Source organism: Mesoplodon bidens (assembly GCF_964165515.1).
Source record: "Mesoplodon bidens genome assembly, chromosome: 4".
NCBI lineage: Eukaryota > Metazoa > Chordata > Mammalia > Artiodactyla > Ziphiidae > Mesoplodon > Mesoplodon bidens.
In genome coordinates this window covers 120332404-120351203 of record NC_138160.1, presented here as the reverse complement: position 1 = coordinate 120351203, position 18800 = coordinate 120332404, and the positions used below count along the sequence as shown (strand labels likewise).

Sequence of the window (18800 nt, the reverse complement as noted above, 5' to 3'; positions counted from 1 at the left end):
ATTCCCCAACTCTTTAAAAATCTCCTACCCAGGAGAAAAAGGTATGGATTGAAAAGGTAAAGGATTGAATGGGGGAAGTGGAGTGTAGGCCTGCATTATTCAGGATAGGTTAGGTTATGCTTCAATACTAAACAGTTACTCCAAATCTCAGTGATTTAACACAATGAAGGTTGATTTCTTTCTCACACTACATGTCCCATACAGTTCAGCATGGGACCCTCCTCACAGCTGTCAGTGAGGGATCCAGGCTTCTGGAGACTCCCATCTCTACAAAGGCTTTCATGATCACTATAGTGGGCAAAGTAAATGTGTTAAACCATGCACTGTCTCCAAAAGCTCCAGCCCAGAAATACTATATGTCACTTCTCCCATTTTAATGGTGAAATTAAATTACATAGCCACATGTATTTTAAAGAGGAAATAGAATTGAAATTCTACCATGTGTCTGAGAGGAGGAGAACTGAAATATTTGTAATTGGTCCCAGTGACTAAAATAGCATTTTAACAATTAGCTTTCACTGTTTAGATGGTCACCTATTTCCACTACGCATATTACCCCTGCCCTCAGTTTTGACTGTGGACCCTCTAATATGATGACTCTCTTTTCCTTCAGTCGTCAGAAAACAAAACTCCAGACTTACGCTAGGGATGGGAAAGTAGGTTACTCCGTGACTGGAGTCAGGGAAAATGATTTGACCATTAGAGATTTAACTGATTCTCAGGCAATTTTAACACAATTCTCCTTATTTGGCACCCTGTCATCATTTTCAGAGTGTCTAGGGCTGATAGTTCTGATATCCAATACTTCTGAAAATCCTGCAGTCTAACCATGATTGGTTCTCAGCTTTTCTTACTTCAGGATGGGTAGTTGGTTTATCAGTTCTACTAAGTTATTCATCTGCTTTCCAGCTACTAAGATTTTTATCTGCTGTCTTATACCTTATTCCCTCCATCCTTGTAGGTTTATATTTTTGAAAATATCTCTTCACTTTTGTGTTAGTGCATTTTTAGAGAGAGCCAAGTTAAAGGCACATGTCCAATCCACCAATTTATCTCAAAATACCCTTGAATTTTTCAGAGAAATAGACTTGTGTTTAATTGGTCAAATCTATGTGGTTTTTATTCTATTTAAGTAATTTATGCTTTCATATTTATAAATTCCATTTCTTTTATTTTCTTTATTTTTTAAATTGTTTTTCTTGAATTCTGAGTTGTTTGCTTAGCCTATTCTCAATAAACCTTGATTTCTAAGAAATACATGTAAGTCTCACAATTTTCTCTATTCATTCTTTGGTTCCTACCTTAAATATCACTTTATTTAAAAAGCTTACTATATCAGCTAGAATTATGTTCTATATAATTTCTATATATAGAAATGTTCTATATAATTTTAGCCTGAAATAATAGAAAAACCCTAACAACAACTGCTTACACAAAATAGAATTTTATTTTTCTCTCATAAAATAAGGCTAGTGGCTGAAATGCACTGCATGATATCTGGGACCCAGTCCCATTCCATTTTGTTGCTTTACCATCTTCAGGACATGACCTTTACCTAACAGTCCAAGACAGCTGCCTAATATCCAGCTATTACATTGCCATTCAGACCAGCAAATAGGAGAAAGGGAAAGCTGTGCCTTCCTTTTTAAAAGACTACTTCTAAGAAGTATTCCATGGCACTTGTGCTCATGTCTCACTGGCCATAACTTAGTTATAAGACCATCCCCAGCCACAACAGAAGTTGGAAAGTATAATCTATAGCCCACATATCCACATGGGCAGCTAAAAATGAGAAGTCTGTTAATAATAAATAATGGGAGACCATATATTTGGGTGAAATTAGTAGTCTATGTCATACCCACTCAGACCATAGCTGTAGCCCCCACTACCCACTAGGAGGAGATAGGATCAAATACATTGCCTGATTGGATTGGTTTTTAGAGGAGCATCTGATTGTATTTCTCCATATTGGTGGTATGTTTTATTTATTTATTTATTTTTAAAATTTAATTATTTTATTTATTTATTTTTGGCTGTGTTGGGTCTTCGTTGCTGTGTGTGGGCTTTCTCTAGTTGCTGTGAGTGGGGACTACTCTTTGTTGTGGTGCGTGGGCTTCTCATCCTGGTGTCTTCTCTTGTTGCAGAGCACAGGCTCTAGGCGCGCAGGCTTCAGTAGTTGCGGCACAAAGGCTCAGTAGCTGTGGCTCACGGGCTTAGTTGCTCCACGGCACATGGGATCTTCCTGGACCAGGGCTCAAACACGTGTCCCCTGCATTGGCAGGCAGATTCTCAACCACTGCGCCACCCTGGTGGTGTGTTTTGTAGCCAGAAAATTCTTGTTCCACTGAAAGTTTAGCCCTCAAAGCAATTAAGTACTAAATTCAATTTCTGGGACAAGATCCTTTGAACCAGTGATGCTTCCCTAGTGTGCTATTGGCACCTGTCATCCATTCCTACTTCTTTTTATTAACTTTTTAAAATTTTAGGGTCTTCAAAGCTTAAAACTCCATTTTAAAGACTCCTTTGAATTATTATTCTGGATGTAAATTAGGTTTTACCAGTGAGCCTTCACATGAGCCTTTGAAGACAGGCAAAGGTCATCTTCATGCTGTCATTGCTGCTGACCAACAGATCAGAAAGATGTGAGTGCTTGCAGCCAAGTCAGCATTTCTGTGTCCAGCCATCAGTTTCATGGGGAACTGGAGGCCATTGTGGCAGCCAGACACTATGTTCCACTGTGTAGTCACCAATTTTGGAGGTGGGAGAGGAGAGGCCTTTGTGGGAGTAACAGTTTGGGTAGTAGCAGCAGCAGCAATTTCCTAATTTCTGTATGGCAACAATGGTAGTATGCCTTCAAAACCAGTAGTTCAGTGCTGATTCTTGCTTCTGCTTGTCCAGTTCTTCTGATTTTGTAAGCAACTAATTCCCTCTATAAAATTTCTTTTTTTTCCTTTAGTTAGATGTACGTAGAATGGTTTCTGTCTTTTTGTTTTTGTCTTGAACTCTGAATAATTCAGTTTTATACCTTCACTTGAATTATAACGAATATGAGCTTCTCAATTAGAGCTTGTAAAGGAAAAGATGTAAAATATAAACTCATTAAGCAGTTAAGGCACTATTCTCTTAAGCTAACACATCTTGGTTTAAGAATAGGGAAGAATGAAAAGTTATGGGTACACTCCTGAGAGACTAAGGATGAAAATGTTTAATAAATTTAATGTGTATATTTTTACAAAACAGAGCATGGCCTAAAAGTGAACCATAAACACTTTCTTTCGCCCCTCACATGCAACACGGTAGATAAAATTTACTTTTAAAATTTAATTATCTGTGGATAAATAAGAAAAGGGCTCAACATCACAACATTTTAAAATATGATAACTGGCTCACATTATTTTTTTCTTTTTGGCCACACCACTCAGCATGCGGGATCTCAGTTCCCCTGGCCAGGGATGGAATCCGCGCCCCCTACAGTGGAAGGATGGAGTCTTAACCACTGGACCACCAGGGAAGTCCTTGGCTCACATATCCTAAATGATACATAGTTAGGTGAATGAAGCAAGTATCAAATAGTGTAAATAGTATATAAGCATTTTATAAATAAAATATTTTGTTAAGTTTTTTTTTAAATAAATTAATTTTTAAATTTTTGTCTGTGTTGGGTCTTCGTTGCTGGATGTGGGCTTTCTCTAGTTGTGGTGAGCGGGGGCTATTCTTCATTGCGATGCACGGGCTTCTCATTGTCATGGCTTCTCTTGTTGCAGAGCACGGGCTCTAGGTGTGCAGGCTTCAGTAGTTGTGGCACGTGGGCTCAGTAGTTGTGGCTTTCAGGCTCTAGAGCTCAGGCTCAGTAGTTGTGGTGCATGGGCTTAGTTGCTCCGTGGCATGTGGGATCTTCCCAGGCCAGGGCTCGAACCTGTGTCCCTTGCATTGGCAGGCGGATTCTTAACCACTGTGCCACCAGGGAAGCCCTTGTTATAGCTTTTAAGTTTATAAAGCCAGACAATAAAATAACAGATTGAAATTTATTCATTAATTTATTCAATACTCATTCATCCATGATTACTTCAGTATGTATTTTTCTAAACACAGTAGAAAAACAGCTCTCTACATGAGGAGCTTATATTTTAATGGGGAAGGGAGATCAGTGATTTGACTGGGCAGAATACCCAATGAATGGAACATTATATTCAATGGATTCAAAGAAAAAATAGCCTAATATGTCATTGAAATTATGGCAAAATTGAATCTTCAAATTGAAAAGACATTAGGCAGAGCTTTTTATTTCTGAAACTGATGAAAATTCAGATGAACCTCATGTGGAAAACAATAAAAAGTGATGGACAAGACTTTTTAAAAATCACTTTAGGGAATTCCCTGGTGGTCCAATGGTTAGGACTCCGCACTTCCACGGCCAGGGGCCTGAGTTGGATCCCTGGTTGGGGAACTAAGATCCTGAAAGCCCCATGGTCCAGCCAAAAAGTGAAATGAAATAAAATAAAATAAAAATCACCTTAAAATATTAAAGAGGTGAAAATAGCCTAATTTTTGATGGAAGCCTGTAATAGAAGGGTAAACAGTATATCAAAACAACAAAACTTATTATTCTTTCAGGGCATGTGAAAACATTTTCCCTTGGGCTTTGATTTGAAGCAATGTGAGATCAAAGAAATACAAATCAAGTCTCAGGGCCAGCCAGATGTGAAGCATATTATATGAAGATCCTCCCCATTTTAAGGGACCCCACAGGGCTACATCCACAATATAAACACAGTGTAAACACCAAAAATATCTAAAGCTGCTCCCTCCCCTCAACTCCAAGGACTTACATAGAAGGCTCCCTGGTGTTAAGTAGAGCAGAAGAAAAAGAAGAGAAAACATGCCTGGGAAATTGTAGCTACAGAGTGGGCCTCATGTGTGTTTGTATTTTGAATCTGCATAGGTTGACTTGCAAGAAACCTTAAGCCATAACTTGGTTTGTGATGGTCCCCTATTTATAGTGTTTCTATCCTGGCTAACACAAATGAAAACCACTTTTGAAAGATGGAACATGCAACCAAGGCTCTGAGGACACCCTACAAATAAATTTTCAGGTGCAGTCAACCATATAATTCACATGAAGAAACAGACAACATAAATGAGAAGAATCAGAAACAATACAGCAGAAATAGACCCATACAAACTTCAGATGTGGGAACTATCAGATTTAAAAACCATTTATACTTACCATATATAAGTAAATAAGTGACATACTTGAAGCTGCACAGAACAGACTGAAAGGGTACACTGAGCTTCAGGGAAGATAATACAAAAGTATCAAAATTAAGACGTAACCTGATAAAGATAATGAATTTCAAGGGTAGAAAGCAAGTCATCTACAGATGAAGAAAATAGCCTCAGACTTCTCCTCATCAACATTTAATACCAGAACACAATGGAAATGTCTTCAGAGTTCTGAGGGAAAGAAATTATGGCTCAATAATGTTATACCTAGCCGAGATGTTCAAGTACAAAGATAATAATGCAACAAACAGGAAAGAATTTATAAAACATTGCATTAGCATTCATGAGTGCTTATTGAATAAAACTACTTAAGGATAAAATTCAGTCAATTTATAGATGAACTGAGAAACTGTGGTGAAAGGGTTAATGTAATATTTGGTATCAACAAATCTCTGAAGAAAGTTGACTGAAGAATTTTATACCCAGCTAAATAACACTTCTCAAGCATATGATAATTCAAGAAATACAGCACCTATAAACTCTTCTCTAAAGGATTACACCTGATGAAATCCAGTAAACCAAGAGATGATGCACTATAAATAATTCAGGTTTGGGGAAGCTGGGTTAAAATAACTGAGAGTAAGGATGGCATATCATTTCCAGTTTGAGCATACCAGTTTATCTCAATTCCCCCCTGAAACTTCATTTAAACAATAGAGAGCAAAGGTTTAACATAAATGAACCTATGAAGACAAAAAGAATAGAAGAGTAAACAGCAGGGGAGAAAAGTCACTAAAATTTTTGGAAGATGCAAAGTATATAGACAATTGGTTATGGACAGATTTTACTTTTTTCTGTTGTCAAATGAGAGTAGAAAGTAGGGGTGCAGGTGGGTAGGATTAATAAGAAAATCAAATCCAGCCAAAGTAATGATTCATGTTGAGGGTCCAAGGAGAGACTGAAAACAACAGTGGCTGAAAATCTGTACAAGGACTACATGTATCTGAGAATTCCTTCCCCAGTCACTGAAGCAAGGTGCCCTCCCTTTTCTCTTAGTGGCAGGAAATGGGAGGTACACTATTTGTAGATGTTATATAGACAGGGCTGGACTGAGGGACACTAGCACAACTGAGGGTAGGGCTGAGACCTTATTGAGAAGAGTATTAAAGAAATTCTACATACTGATTAAGACCCCATTTCCAACCAATGAGCTCTCAGAGTGCTGAGTGCCTTCTTTATAATACCTTCCACCACTACCCCCATTCTTACTGAATTCTTCTCTGGAAAACAACATAGGCCCAAGAGAAGAGATTTACAGATACTAACTTTTGGTCCCCAAGCAAAATGTTTCCTATTTAATTATCCTAAGGTGAGATCCACCACTCAACGAGTCCCACCCAAACATGCAATGCCTAATCAGCTTTTTATTTTCTCATGGAAAAATCACAAAACCAAAAAACAGACAGCCAAGCAGCATAATACATAAAAAGGAAGGTCTCTAACATGAGAGTGGAGACCAAAGACAAAGAGGATAAAAGTAATACTAAAGAAAAATGAAATGCTAGGATTAGAAGAAAAAATTTAAAAACCTAAAATTAATATCTTCAGAGGTATAAGAAAAGACCAAGTCTCTGTGATACAATAGAAGGCTGCCATTGATTGATAAAGACCTAAGTGTAAGGGCTAAAACTATAAAACCCTTTGAAGAAAACATAGGTGTAAATCTTCATGACTTTGGATTAGGCAATGACGTTTTAGATATGACACCAAAAGCATAATAAGCAACCAAAGGAAAAAATAAATAAATTGGGTTTCATTAAAATAAAAAAATCTTTTGTGCTTCAAAGGATACTATCAATAAATTTAAAAGACAAACCACAGAATAGGAGAAAATATTTATAAATCATATGTCTAATAAGGGTCTGGTATCCAGAATAAAGAACTACTCCAACTCAACAATAAAAAGACCAAAATCCTATTTTTAAATGTGCAAAGCATTTAAGTGGATATTTCTCCAAAGAAGATATTCAGATGGTCAATAAGCAAATGAAAAGTTGCTCAACATCATATACCATCTGGGAAATGCAAACCAAGCCACAATGAGATACTACTTCACACTATCTAGGATAGCTATAATCAAAAAGAAAATAACAAGTGTTGGTGAGGAGACACTGGAACCCTCCTACACTGTCAATAGGAATGTTAAATGGTACAGTTACTTTGGAAAACAGTTTGACAGTTCTTAAGAAGTTAAACAGAGTAACTGTATTTATGACCTAGCAATTCTAATTCTGGGTATATGCCTAAGAGGATCAAAAACATACATCCACATAAAAACTTGTACATGAATGTTCACAGCAGCATCATTCATAATAGTGAAAAAGTGGAAACAAACCCAAATGTCCATCAGCTGATAAAATGTGGTACATCAATACCACATTAATATTATTTGGCCATAAAAAGGAATGAAGTATTGATATGTGCCACGACATGGATGAACCTTGGAAACATGCTAAGTGAATGAAGACAGACCCAAAAGGCTACATGTTGTATGATTCCACTTATATAAAATGTCCAGAACAGACAAATCCATAGAGACATAAAGTTGATTAGTGGTTGCCAAAGGCTAGAGGGAGGAGAGAAGGGAAAGTGACCACTAATGGGAACCAGGTTTCTTTTCAGGGTGATGAAAATGTTCTGGAATTAGACAGTGGTAATGATTGTACAACTGTTTGAATATACTAAAAACCACTGAACGGCTTTAAAATGTGACTGTTAGGGTATGTAAATTACATCTCAATTAAAAAATTAAAAACTAAAAAGCTATAGAAAGAACCTTCAGAGAACAAGAGAGAGCTTTTTGAGAGGAAAACTATAATAGCAAAAGTTTAAAACTCAATCAAAAGGGTTAAAAAATAGGTTGAGAAAACCTATTAGAATCCAGGGAAATAAAGAGAAAAATAGTAAATAGAGAAATGTTAAGAAAAATTAAATATCAACCAAGGAGGTCACTATACAACTAACATGAGTTACAGAATAAGAAAACAATGAACACAACAGAGGAAATCATTTTTTAAATTACACACACACACACACACACACACACACACACACACATCCCAAATCCTGTCTTAGTCTAAAGAACACATTACACAAGATTGACAAATCTCATTGGGTATTTATCACAATAAACGACAAAATTCTTACACTCTGGGCTTCCGTGGTGGAGCAGTGGTTGAGAGTCCGCCTGCTGATGCAGGGGACACGGGTTCGTGCCCCGGTCCGGGAAGATCCCACATGCCGCAGAGCGGCTGGGCCCGTGAGCCATGGCCACTGAGCCTGCGCATCCGGAGCCTGTGCTCCGCAACGGGAGAGGCCACAACGGTGAGAGGCCCGCGTACCGCAAAAAATAAAAATAAAAAAATTCTTACACTGACACATAATTAAGAAATTCTACAAAAATGGAGATAATATATAATGACCTAATTTCATCTTGAGCAAGGTTTCTCAGCTACAACACTATTGGCATTTGGGGCCATATACTTCTTTGTGGGCAGGGGGGCTGTCCAGTGCATTGTAGAATGTTTAGCAGCATCCCTGGCCTCTACCCACCAGATGCCACTAGCACCATCTCCTCCACTTGTGACAATCAAAAATGTTTCCACACATTGCCAGGTGTTGCTGGGTGGCAAATTTGCCCCCAGTTGAGAACCAGTGATCTAGGAAAAAAATAGGTCTCAGAAAAAATGGGTAATGAGAATGTTGAATATCTCAACATTGGAGATTAGAAGACAATGAAGCAATGCCTTCAAAATACTAGTAGCAAATAATTCCTCACCTATAATTCCACATCCAACAAAATCAACAAATCAACATTTGATTTTATAGCATCCAAAATTTTCAGATGTTCAAGTTCTGAATAAATTTGTCGCCAAATATTTTTCAGGAATTTAGGGGGGTAAACCAATAAAGAGGAAGACATAATAAATGCAGAAAATGAAATCAAACATATGAGAGACAGAAAATAAATTTCCAGGATGAAGGGTATAGCAAATCCCAAACTGCCAGCTGTGGAGTAGGTCTAAAGAGAAAATAGTGTACAGTTGAGCAGGAGTCTGGGTGGCTCCACAATAGCTCCAAGAAAAGATAATGGGGGCTTCCCTGGTGGCGCAGTGGTTGAGAGTCCGCCTGCCGATGCAGAGGACACGGGTTCGTGCCTGGGCCCGGGAAGATCCCACGTGCTGCGGAGCGGCTGGGCCCGTGGGCCACTGAGCCTGCGCATCCGGAGCCTGTGCTCCGCAACGGGAGAGGCCACAACAGTGAGAGGCCCTCGTACCACAAAAAAAAAAAAAAAAAGAAAAAAAAAGAAAAAGAAACTGAGAGGTTTTTTTTATGGGCTTAATAATACAATGAGGAGCTTTAGACTTTAGAAAGTATGGGGATAACTTTAAAATATGTACATAGAAAAGTAAGTAAAGTGGAAAATGAGGCAATTATTAACTTAATAGTAAAGAAATAGAAACAAAATCTTAGAGCAATATGAGGTTTGGGTCTAAGTGATATTTCAATAGTCATAATTATTTAAACACTATTTAAACAGAATAATGATATTGGTATGAGAGAGGATGGGGTAGAAGAAATGTGCAAGTTTGTGTGTGTGCCCTTTGTAAGTAAATGGATAATATCTAAAACTTAAATTTGAGAAAAAGCATTTTGTAAGCATATTATTTAGAAATATGGAGGTAAATATCATGGGGGAAAAAACCAAAAGGTTCAAAAGTTGTTACCTCTGGACAGACTTGAATAAACTTGAAAAAAGTTGTAGCGTTGTATGACATTAAATATTTGAAACATAAAATGTCTAAACAATTATGAAGATTATCCTTTTAAAGCACATTGTAAATGTTATAAACATTGTTAAGGTAACTACATATAACAAAAGTATAAAGTAAGGTGAGGAGAGGAGGAAGTGTAACATTGTTTATTTGCTCGTTTTTCAGCAGGCAGTTGATCATTGCTAATATCTTAATATGCACCATAACTCCTGTTTGTTAATCTTATAGGGAATATTTATCTAAGCTTAAGCAAGTTCTATAGTTTCATATTATTTTTATTATATTTCAGTAAAATCTGATGGTTTTAATTATAAAGAAAGCAGTTTCTTACAGATTCGTTTCATAAAATTATTTCCATCTAGCTAGTAACTTATAAGCATCATAGAAATATTTTAGAATGATGATGACATTGATAATTATTCATGAGTGGGACAATCATGGTGTTAATTCACTTTCTTTTTTGGTCTTATTGAATATGTTTGAATCATGTGACTACATATTATTTTAAAAGAATGAAAATCATTATTTCCATACTAAAACCCATTTATTATGAAAAAGAAATCATAACTCTACCAACATTTTTTCTATTTAACTGGGATTAAATCCTTTTAAATTATAGCAGACGGTCTAAATAATGATATAAATTTTGAAAGAAAATACTCAGAAAACATCCAGATAAAATATTAGTTCATTTGAGGAAAGACAATAGTATTTTCAAAACAACACTACGGAAATCCAACGATATTCGAGGTCACAAAATTTTTTGCATAGGTGAAAATTATTTTTAAACCTAAAAGCCATCATTTACAATAGCCTGACATGCTATGATCATCGTAAAACACAATTCTCTTAGTCATAACAAGATATCAACGAACAAGCTCAAATATCAGGAACCTGAAAACATTTGTGACTTCCAAATATCTGACCACCAAAAAACTGAGAAACACCATTTCACCATTTCATGTCTCATCTCACATGCAAAATGTGAAGGGCTTAAAAAAAAACAGCAACAATAAAAAACATCTAGAGATTCGAAATGTAAAATACTTCAAACTATAAATATGACAAAACTTACGAATGAGTGAATATGTAAGCTCTATGTGAATGAAAGGGTTGGAAATTAATACATTCGTGAATATGATCATTTATCACGTCTTGTCAAGTGAGATTCTTAATTGAACTCAAAATGGTTTCTAAAGTTCGAGTTTTCCTCGGTGTCCGTACCAACCCCTTCACCCATGATGTTGGGGACAGGAGGTTTCAGACACCTGAACTCCCTGGTCCCAGAGCCTGCCGTCAGACACACCTCGTACTGGTAGCTCTGGGACAGGGTCCCCGTGCCGCTGACGTCCACCAGGTGGCCCGGAAAGGGGCCCTCGGGCACCGAGCAGCGACCCACCGAGGCCGCCCCGCCCCTCCTGCACAGCCGCACCGCGACGAACACCAGAACCGAGAAGAGGAAGAGCGACGACACCGACGCCAAGGCGACCACCAGGTAGACGGTGAGCGGGGCGGCCGGGGCCGCGTCCGCCGCTTCCGCTTCCGGGGCCGGCAAGTAGGGCTGCGAGAAGCCGTCCACCAGCAGCACGTGCAGCGTGACGCTGGCCGACAGCGGCGGCTCCCCGTTGTCCTTGACCAGCACCACCAGCCTGTGCTTGGCCGCGTCGCGCTCGTTCAGCAGCCGGGCCGTGCGCACCTCGCCGTTGTGCGCCCACACGCCGAAGAGCCCGGGCTCCGTGGCCTTGAGCAGCTGGTACGACAGCCAGGCGTTCTGGCCCGAGTCGCCGTCCACCGCCACCACCTTGGTCACCAGGTAGCCCGCCTCGGCCGCCCTGGGCACCAGCTCGGTGCAGGGCGCCGAGGCGTTCTGCAGCGGGTACAGCACGAAGGGCGCGTTGTCGTTGTCGTCCGCCACGAGCACGCGCACCAGCGCCTGGCTGCTGAGCGCGGGCGAGCCGCGGTCGGCGGCGCCCACGCGGAACTCGAACGCCCGCAGGGTCTCGTAGTCCAGGGACCTCAGGGCGAACAAGTGGCCGTTGTCCGGGTTGATGGACACCAGGGAAGCCAGGGGCACGTGCGGGTCGAGGGGCGGCAGCAGCGAGTAGGTGACCTGTGCGTTGGCGCCCGCGTCTCTGTCTGTGGCGCGGACGCTGCCGATGTGCAGGGCGGGGCTGTTGTTCTCGCGGACGGTCAGGGTGTAGGAGGTCTGGGTGAAGGCGGGGGCGTTGTCGTTGACGTCGGCCACCAGCACGGTTATGTTGTGCTCGGTTTTCAGCCTGGGGGTTCCCATATCTGTGACGGTGATGGTGATGTTGTACTTGGCTCTGCTCTCTCTGTCCAGCTCTCCTTCTGTTACCAAGGTGTAGAAATTTTCTACAGTAATTTTCAGAAGGAAGGGGAGATGGTCTTGGATGTAACACATCATTTTGCCATTGTCCCCGGCGTCTGGATCTGAAATTCCGAAAATAGCGACCACAGTGTCAGGGGTGTTTTCTGGGATATCATTCATGAGTAATGACATGGTCAATTCAGGGGCGTTGTCGTTTACATCCGTCACTTTTATGGCTACAGTGCATTTTCCTGAAAGACCCCCGCCGTCTGAGGCCTCAATTTCCATACGGTAAGATCGAATTTCCTCAAAATCCAACATTTTTTTTAATCGAATATCCCCCGTGACTGTGTTGATTTCAAAGGCCTGAATGACTTGATTTGAGGATTGGAAAAATGAGTAGGAGAGCTCTCCGTGGGTCCCAGCATCCAAATCTCTGGCAGAGACAGTGATGACAAGGGAGCCTATAGGGCTGTTCTCTGGGACCTGCACCTCGTAGAGCTGCCGAGCAAATTCAGGGGCGTTGTCATTTATGTCCAGGACCATGATGAGAACCTGGGAAGTCCCAGTCTTTGGTGGTGACCCACCATCCAGCGCCGTGAGGGTTAACCTGATCTCTGGCTGCTCCTCACGGTCCAGCTCTTTGTCCAGCACCAGCTCCGGGTATTTCCTGCCGTCGCTGCGATTTCGAGTGAAAAGGTGGAAATGGAAGTTGGTGCTAATTGTGTAGTTCTGAACTGTGTTACTGCCCACATCTAAATCTTGAGCTATTTTCAAAGGAAATGCGGTCCCTGTATGGCTACTTTCTGAGACTTTCAGGAGGATTTCATTTTCCAGGAACTCAGGGGCATGGTCATTTACGTCTTGGAGCTGTAATTCACCTTGAATAAACTGCACCGGGTTTTTCAGTAACACCTGGAAATGCAGTATACATGGATCCATGTCACCGCACAACTCTTCCCGGTCCAGTTTTTCGTTTAGGAGCAAATTCCCACTCTTGTGCTCGACCTGCAAATGCTGTTTATTTCCTTTGGAAAGAATCCGGGCGCCCCGCGAGGCCAGCTCTCCTAAGCCCAACCCCAGATCTTTTGCTAGGTTGGCCACAACTGAGCCGCTGTGTCTCTCTTCTAGAACGGAATACTTAATGACCGCACCACCCACCTCCCACAATAGTAATGAAATAATAATGGCAGTCACTTGCCTTTTTTGCGTCGCTTTGGGTAGCGGCGTCTCCATGGTTCCTCCGGGTCTATAAGATGCAGTATTTAATCACAAAATAATTGCTTTGCAGCCAACTCTGCTATCTTGGTTCAGAAATCTTGAGTTAGCTCTTAACATTGATCGACGGGGATAGCTGCCTCTCTGAAATCTTCTTTACCCATCAGTGTAAATGTTTCCTTTGTGAGCTGCCACAAACGGATCGGTTTTTATGGAGTCTGGGAGCATGCAGCGACGGTTTTTCACTCTCTTAGCCTGCAGCGCCACCAAGCGTTCTGCTTCACAACTTCAGGTAGTCTTTATTTCAAAGAGTAATGTAATAATAGCTAAACTGCATTGAACACCTTTTGGGTCACAGAGTGTTATAAACTCCTTTCCCCCTCACCTGTGATGCAGTTTTGTTCAAGTATCTAACAACAGTTGTGAGAGCAAAGTAATACCTATTTATCTATATATTCATCTTCCCTATAAAGGTACAAGTTCAGTAGACAAAACTGGGCTCAAGACAAATTTATTTATTTATTTAATAAGTATTTGTGCAGGAATTTTTCTAGCTTCTCAGGATAAAGCAGTAAATTAAACACAAAAATTCTTGCTCTCAGGAGCTTATATTCTATTACAAAAATACTAATTTGTTCTATCGTGTTAGAAGTTATAAAATTTTAAATCCAGTTTCTGCTCCCAATCAAATTGCAGTGTGCCTGTAACTTCTGAAAAATGTGATTTCTTTTCAGTCTCTGTATACATAACCTTGGGGACTTTTTTTCCTTCATAACCTCATTGTGTGCATAGCTCACTAAAGTTGAGAAGAAATGGCCATTTGTTTTATTGGAAATCAGTAAGTTCTGAATTCAGGCAATGTCTTTCTGCAAACATGAAGAAGGCAATAAAGCCAATGAAGTCAAAGATATACTTTCTAGGGAAGGGTTTTGACCTGTCAGCATTGGACAGGGCCCATCCCAGTGTACACCCTCTGGGACTGTGCAGATGGGGTTACTGAAAAAATCCACTGCAACAAGTAAAGCCATGTGGTTGGAGTAAGAATAGCAGAAGAAGCAGTTCCCCCAAAGAAGAATGGAGGAAGAGAGGGGAAATATCTGGGAATACAAACCAGTAAGGGTTCCCTACACTCATTGAATTGATCAGTAATCATCCCTGACAAAAGAGCCATGATAGTTAATTTATTTGGACACAGAATACAGCTAAATATAATTTAGTTAAGCCCAGTTCCATTTTAATTAAGGATAAAAAGAAAATATTCACTCAATTGTCACTGCCAGACTTTGACGGGACCTTGTAAAGAGGGATACTTCATAAAATACTACAAATAAAACCAACAAAAATAAAACCAAATATGGGTTAAACTGTGAAAGTAAATGATTTTGTGGTTAATAAAGATAAATGGTGCATACACAGCACTGGAAGGGAAAATCTGACATTAGCTAGTAACCTGCTACTCATAACTTACTTACGTCTTGGCAGGTATCACACATATAGAAGGAGGAGGAGTTTGAAAAGTATAATTTGGATTTTACCAAAAATACCTCTGAACTTGCAAACTGTTAGACAAAGACAAGGAGATAAAATGTACTCTCAAGCACTTTATATTCTGTAATAGAGATTAGGGTGAACAAGGATGTTTTCTGTTTAGAAGGAAAGTTAAAACAGTGATATTTAATAATGTCACTTATTGGCAAGGATACTATATTGTAAAGAGAATACTAGTATTACTAATTCCTTGAAAGTTATTTTTTAAGTTTGCTATTAGAATGTTAATAACATTTAGCAAATATTTATTAAGCATTTATAATTGGCTTGGTGTTGTTTTAAAAAGGCCAGCATATTCTTACATGAAGCTCACAAACTAATGTAATGTGTTGACAATTTTGTTAAGTCTATATTCATAGAAAATATGTATTGACTATTGTGGTAATACTGAAATACACATAAATATGAATGGCTATTTTAGCATTTAGCCATCTTTAGTATTTATCTTTAGTTTTCCACACTTTAGTTACCCCAAACTTATACTGGGAATACAAAACAGTAAGTGTTCCCTACACTCATTGAATTGATTGGTAATCATCCCTGACAAAAGAGCCATGATAGTTCACTTATTTGGACACAGAGCACAGCTAAATATAATTTAGTTAAGTCCAGTTCCATTTTAAATAATATCAAATACATTCAATAATATCAATTACATTAAAATTTAAAATATCTGATTAAATAATATTAAATACATTAAAATTTTTTCCCTACATAGCAGTAGTGATGACAATTGTCACAACTACTTAGAAATACAATCTTAAGGACTTTGGAATATAATTTTTGTAAAAAGGATAGATTATTCAATTAAAAAAATTTTTTTGAATGCAAATAAAAATTTACTTTTGTTCAAATTTTCAAATATACTTGAGTGAGAGTAATTTTTAAAAACTACTAACGATAATATAGGGAAAATACTGTGCATACCCAGTACCTGATTTTTAAAAATTTCACCCTAAGGAACAGTAATAAAATAATCAGGAAAACGGACCGTCAATAATATGCATTAATAACATGTAGGTTTAAATTAAAAGAGATTTCCAACTTATTAAGTAGGGTTTAATAGAATAATCCGATACTTAACTGAACAGGAAACTACTCCGAAAGGTGGGGTTTTCCTCCATTTCCCTCCTAGTGCCCTGGGGAGGGAAGTTACGGTGAATAGGTTTCAGAAACTTGAACTCGCTGGTCCCAGGGCCTCCCGTCAGACACACTTCGTACTGGTAGCTCTGGGAGAGGGTCCCCGTGCCGCTGACGTCCACCAGGTGGCCCGGAAAGGGGCCCTCGGGCACCGAGCAGCGACCCACCGAGGCCGCCCCGCCCCTCCTGCACAGCCGCACCGCGACGAACACCAGAACCGAGAAGAGGAAGAGCGACGACACTGATGACAAGGCGACCACCAGGTAGACGGTGAGCGGGGCGGCCGGGGCCGCGTCCGCCGCTTCCGCTTCTGGGGCCGGCAGGTAGGGCTGCGAGAAGCCGTCCACCAGCAGCAGGTGCAGCGTGACGCTGGCCGACAGCGGCGGCTCCCCGTTGTCCTTGACCAGCACCACCAGCCTGTGCTTGGCCGCGTCGCGCTCGCTCAGCAGCCGGGCCGTGCGCACCTCGCCGTTGTGCGCCCACACGCCGAAGAGCCCGGGCTCCGTGGCCTTGAGCAGCTGGTACGACAGCCAGGCGTTCTGGCCCGAGTCGCCGTCCACCGCCACTACCTTGGTCACCAGGTAGCCCGCCTCGGCCGCCCTGGGCACCAGCTCGGTGCAGGGCGCCGAGGCGTTCTGCAGCGGGTACAGCACGAAGGGCGCGTTGTCGTTGTCGTCCGCCACGAGCACGCGCACCAGCGCCTGGCTGCTGAGCGCGGGCGAGCCGCGGTCGGCGGCGCCCACGCGGAACTCGAACGCCCGCAGGGTCTCGTAGTCCAGGGACCTCAGGGCGAACAGGTGGCCGTTGTCCGGGTTGATGGACACCAGGGAAGCCAGGGGCACGTGCGGGTCGAGGGGCGGCAGCAGCGAGTAGGTGACCTGGGCGTTGGCGCCCGCGTCTCTGTCTGTGGCGCGGACGCTGCCGATGTGCAGGGCGGGGCTGTTGTTCTCGCGGACGGTCAGGGTGTAGGAGGTCTGGGTGAAGGCGGGGGCGTTGTCGTTGACGTCGGCCACCAGCACGGTTATGTTGTGCTCGGTTTTCAGCCTGGGGGTTCCCATATCTGTGACGGTGATGGTGATGTTGTACTCGGCTCTGCTCTCTCTGTCCAGCTCTCCTTCTGTTACCAAGGTGTAGAAATTTTCAACGGATGGTCTTAGAAGAAAGGGGAGATTGTCATCTATAGAACAAGTAATCTGTTGGTTATGTCCAGAATCTGCATCTGATACACTGAAAACTGCCACTATGATCTCTGGCAGGTTTTCAGGGATGGGGCTGGTAAGTGACGACATAGTCAATTCGGGAGCATTGTCATTCACGTCCAGGACCTTGATGACTAAACTGCATTTTCCTGATAGTCCCCCACCATCTGTGGCCTCAACATCCACCTGATATGATTGAAATTCCTCAAAATCCAATGTCTTTCTCAGTCGAATTTCTCCCGTATTTGCATTTATTTCGAAGGGTTGGTTAACATCATCGACTTGAAATAGGGCATAAGATACCTCCCCAAAGGATCCTGCGTCTAAATCTCTCGCTGAGACGGTGAGAACCAGAGAGCCCAGGGAGCTATTTTCAGGGACTTGGGCCTCATAGAACTCCTGAGCAAACTCGGGGGTGTTGTCATTGCTGTCCAAGACCACGATCTGAATTTTTGTGGTCCCAGACCGGGGCGGAGACCCGCCATCCAGCGCTGTGAGGATTAGCCTGAGCTCGGGCTGCTCCTCACGGTCCAACGCCTTGTCCAGTACCAGCTCTGGGGACTTCCTGCCGTCCTTGCGGTTCCGAGTGAGAACGTGGAAGTGAGGATTGGAGCTGATTTTGTAGCTCTGAAGGCTGTTGCTACCAGCGTCTAAATCCTGTGCCATTTTCAAAGGAAATACCTTTCCTGGCATAGTAATTTCTGATATTTTTAGTAGCATTTCTCTAGCGGGGAACTCTGGGGCGTGGTCATTTATATCTCTAATTAGCAAGGCAGCCTGAAAAAACTGCAAGGGATTTTCCAGTAACACTTGGAAGGGTAGCACACAGGGCTCAGTAGAGCCGCAAAGCTCCTCCCGGTCCAGTTTTTCATTTAGCAGCAAATCATAGGTCTCTGGATCAAACTGCAAATACTGCCTATTCCCCTTAAAAACAACTCGGGCGGCCCGGGCAGCCAGCTCTCCCATCCTGAGTCCCAGGTCCTTTGTCAGGTTGGCCACAAATGTGCCACTTTCTGTCTCCTCCAGTATAGAATACTGAATCGATTCTGAACCTGCCTCCCACAAAAGAATCAATATAATGAAGATCACCACTTGCCTTTTCTTATGATGTACTTTTGTTTGCACCATCTCCATTGTTATGTCTGGTTCCAGAGGAAAAATCCTTTTCCAATCCCAATCACCACATCCACCGTTGACCCTCCAAAATGTCTGCTATAAAATTTCAAATTCGTTCTTATAATTTGTCTGGTGGCGACCGCTCCCTGAACACTTCTATCTTAGCTTTAGCTGTGTGTTCTGTGTTTTTTT

General features: G+C 41.5%; 1 protein-coding gene across 1 annotated transcript; it reads right to left on the bottom strand.

Moving 5' to 3' along the window:
- Positions 1 to 10863: 10863 nt before the first annotated feature.
- On the bottom strand, positions 10864 to 18800 carry LOC308615816 (uncharacterized protein). Its single transcript, XM_081231611.1, is given in 3 exon segments — positions 10864 to 13593; positions 13596 to 13636; positions 16238 to 18800. Coding segments are annotated over 3 exon segments (4794 nt in total). The 5' UTR covers positions 18627 to 18800; the 3' UTR covers positions 10864 to 11229.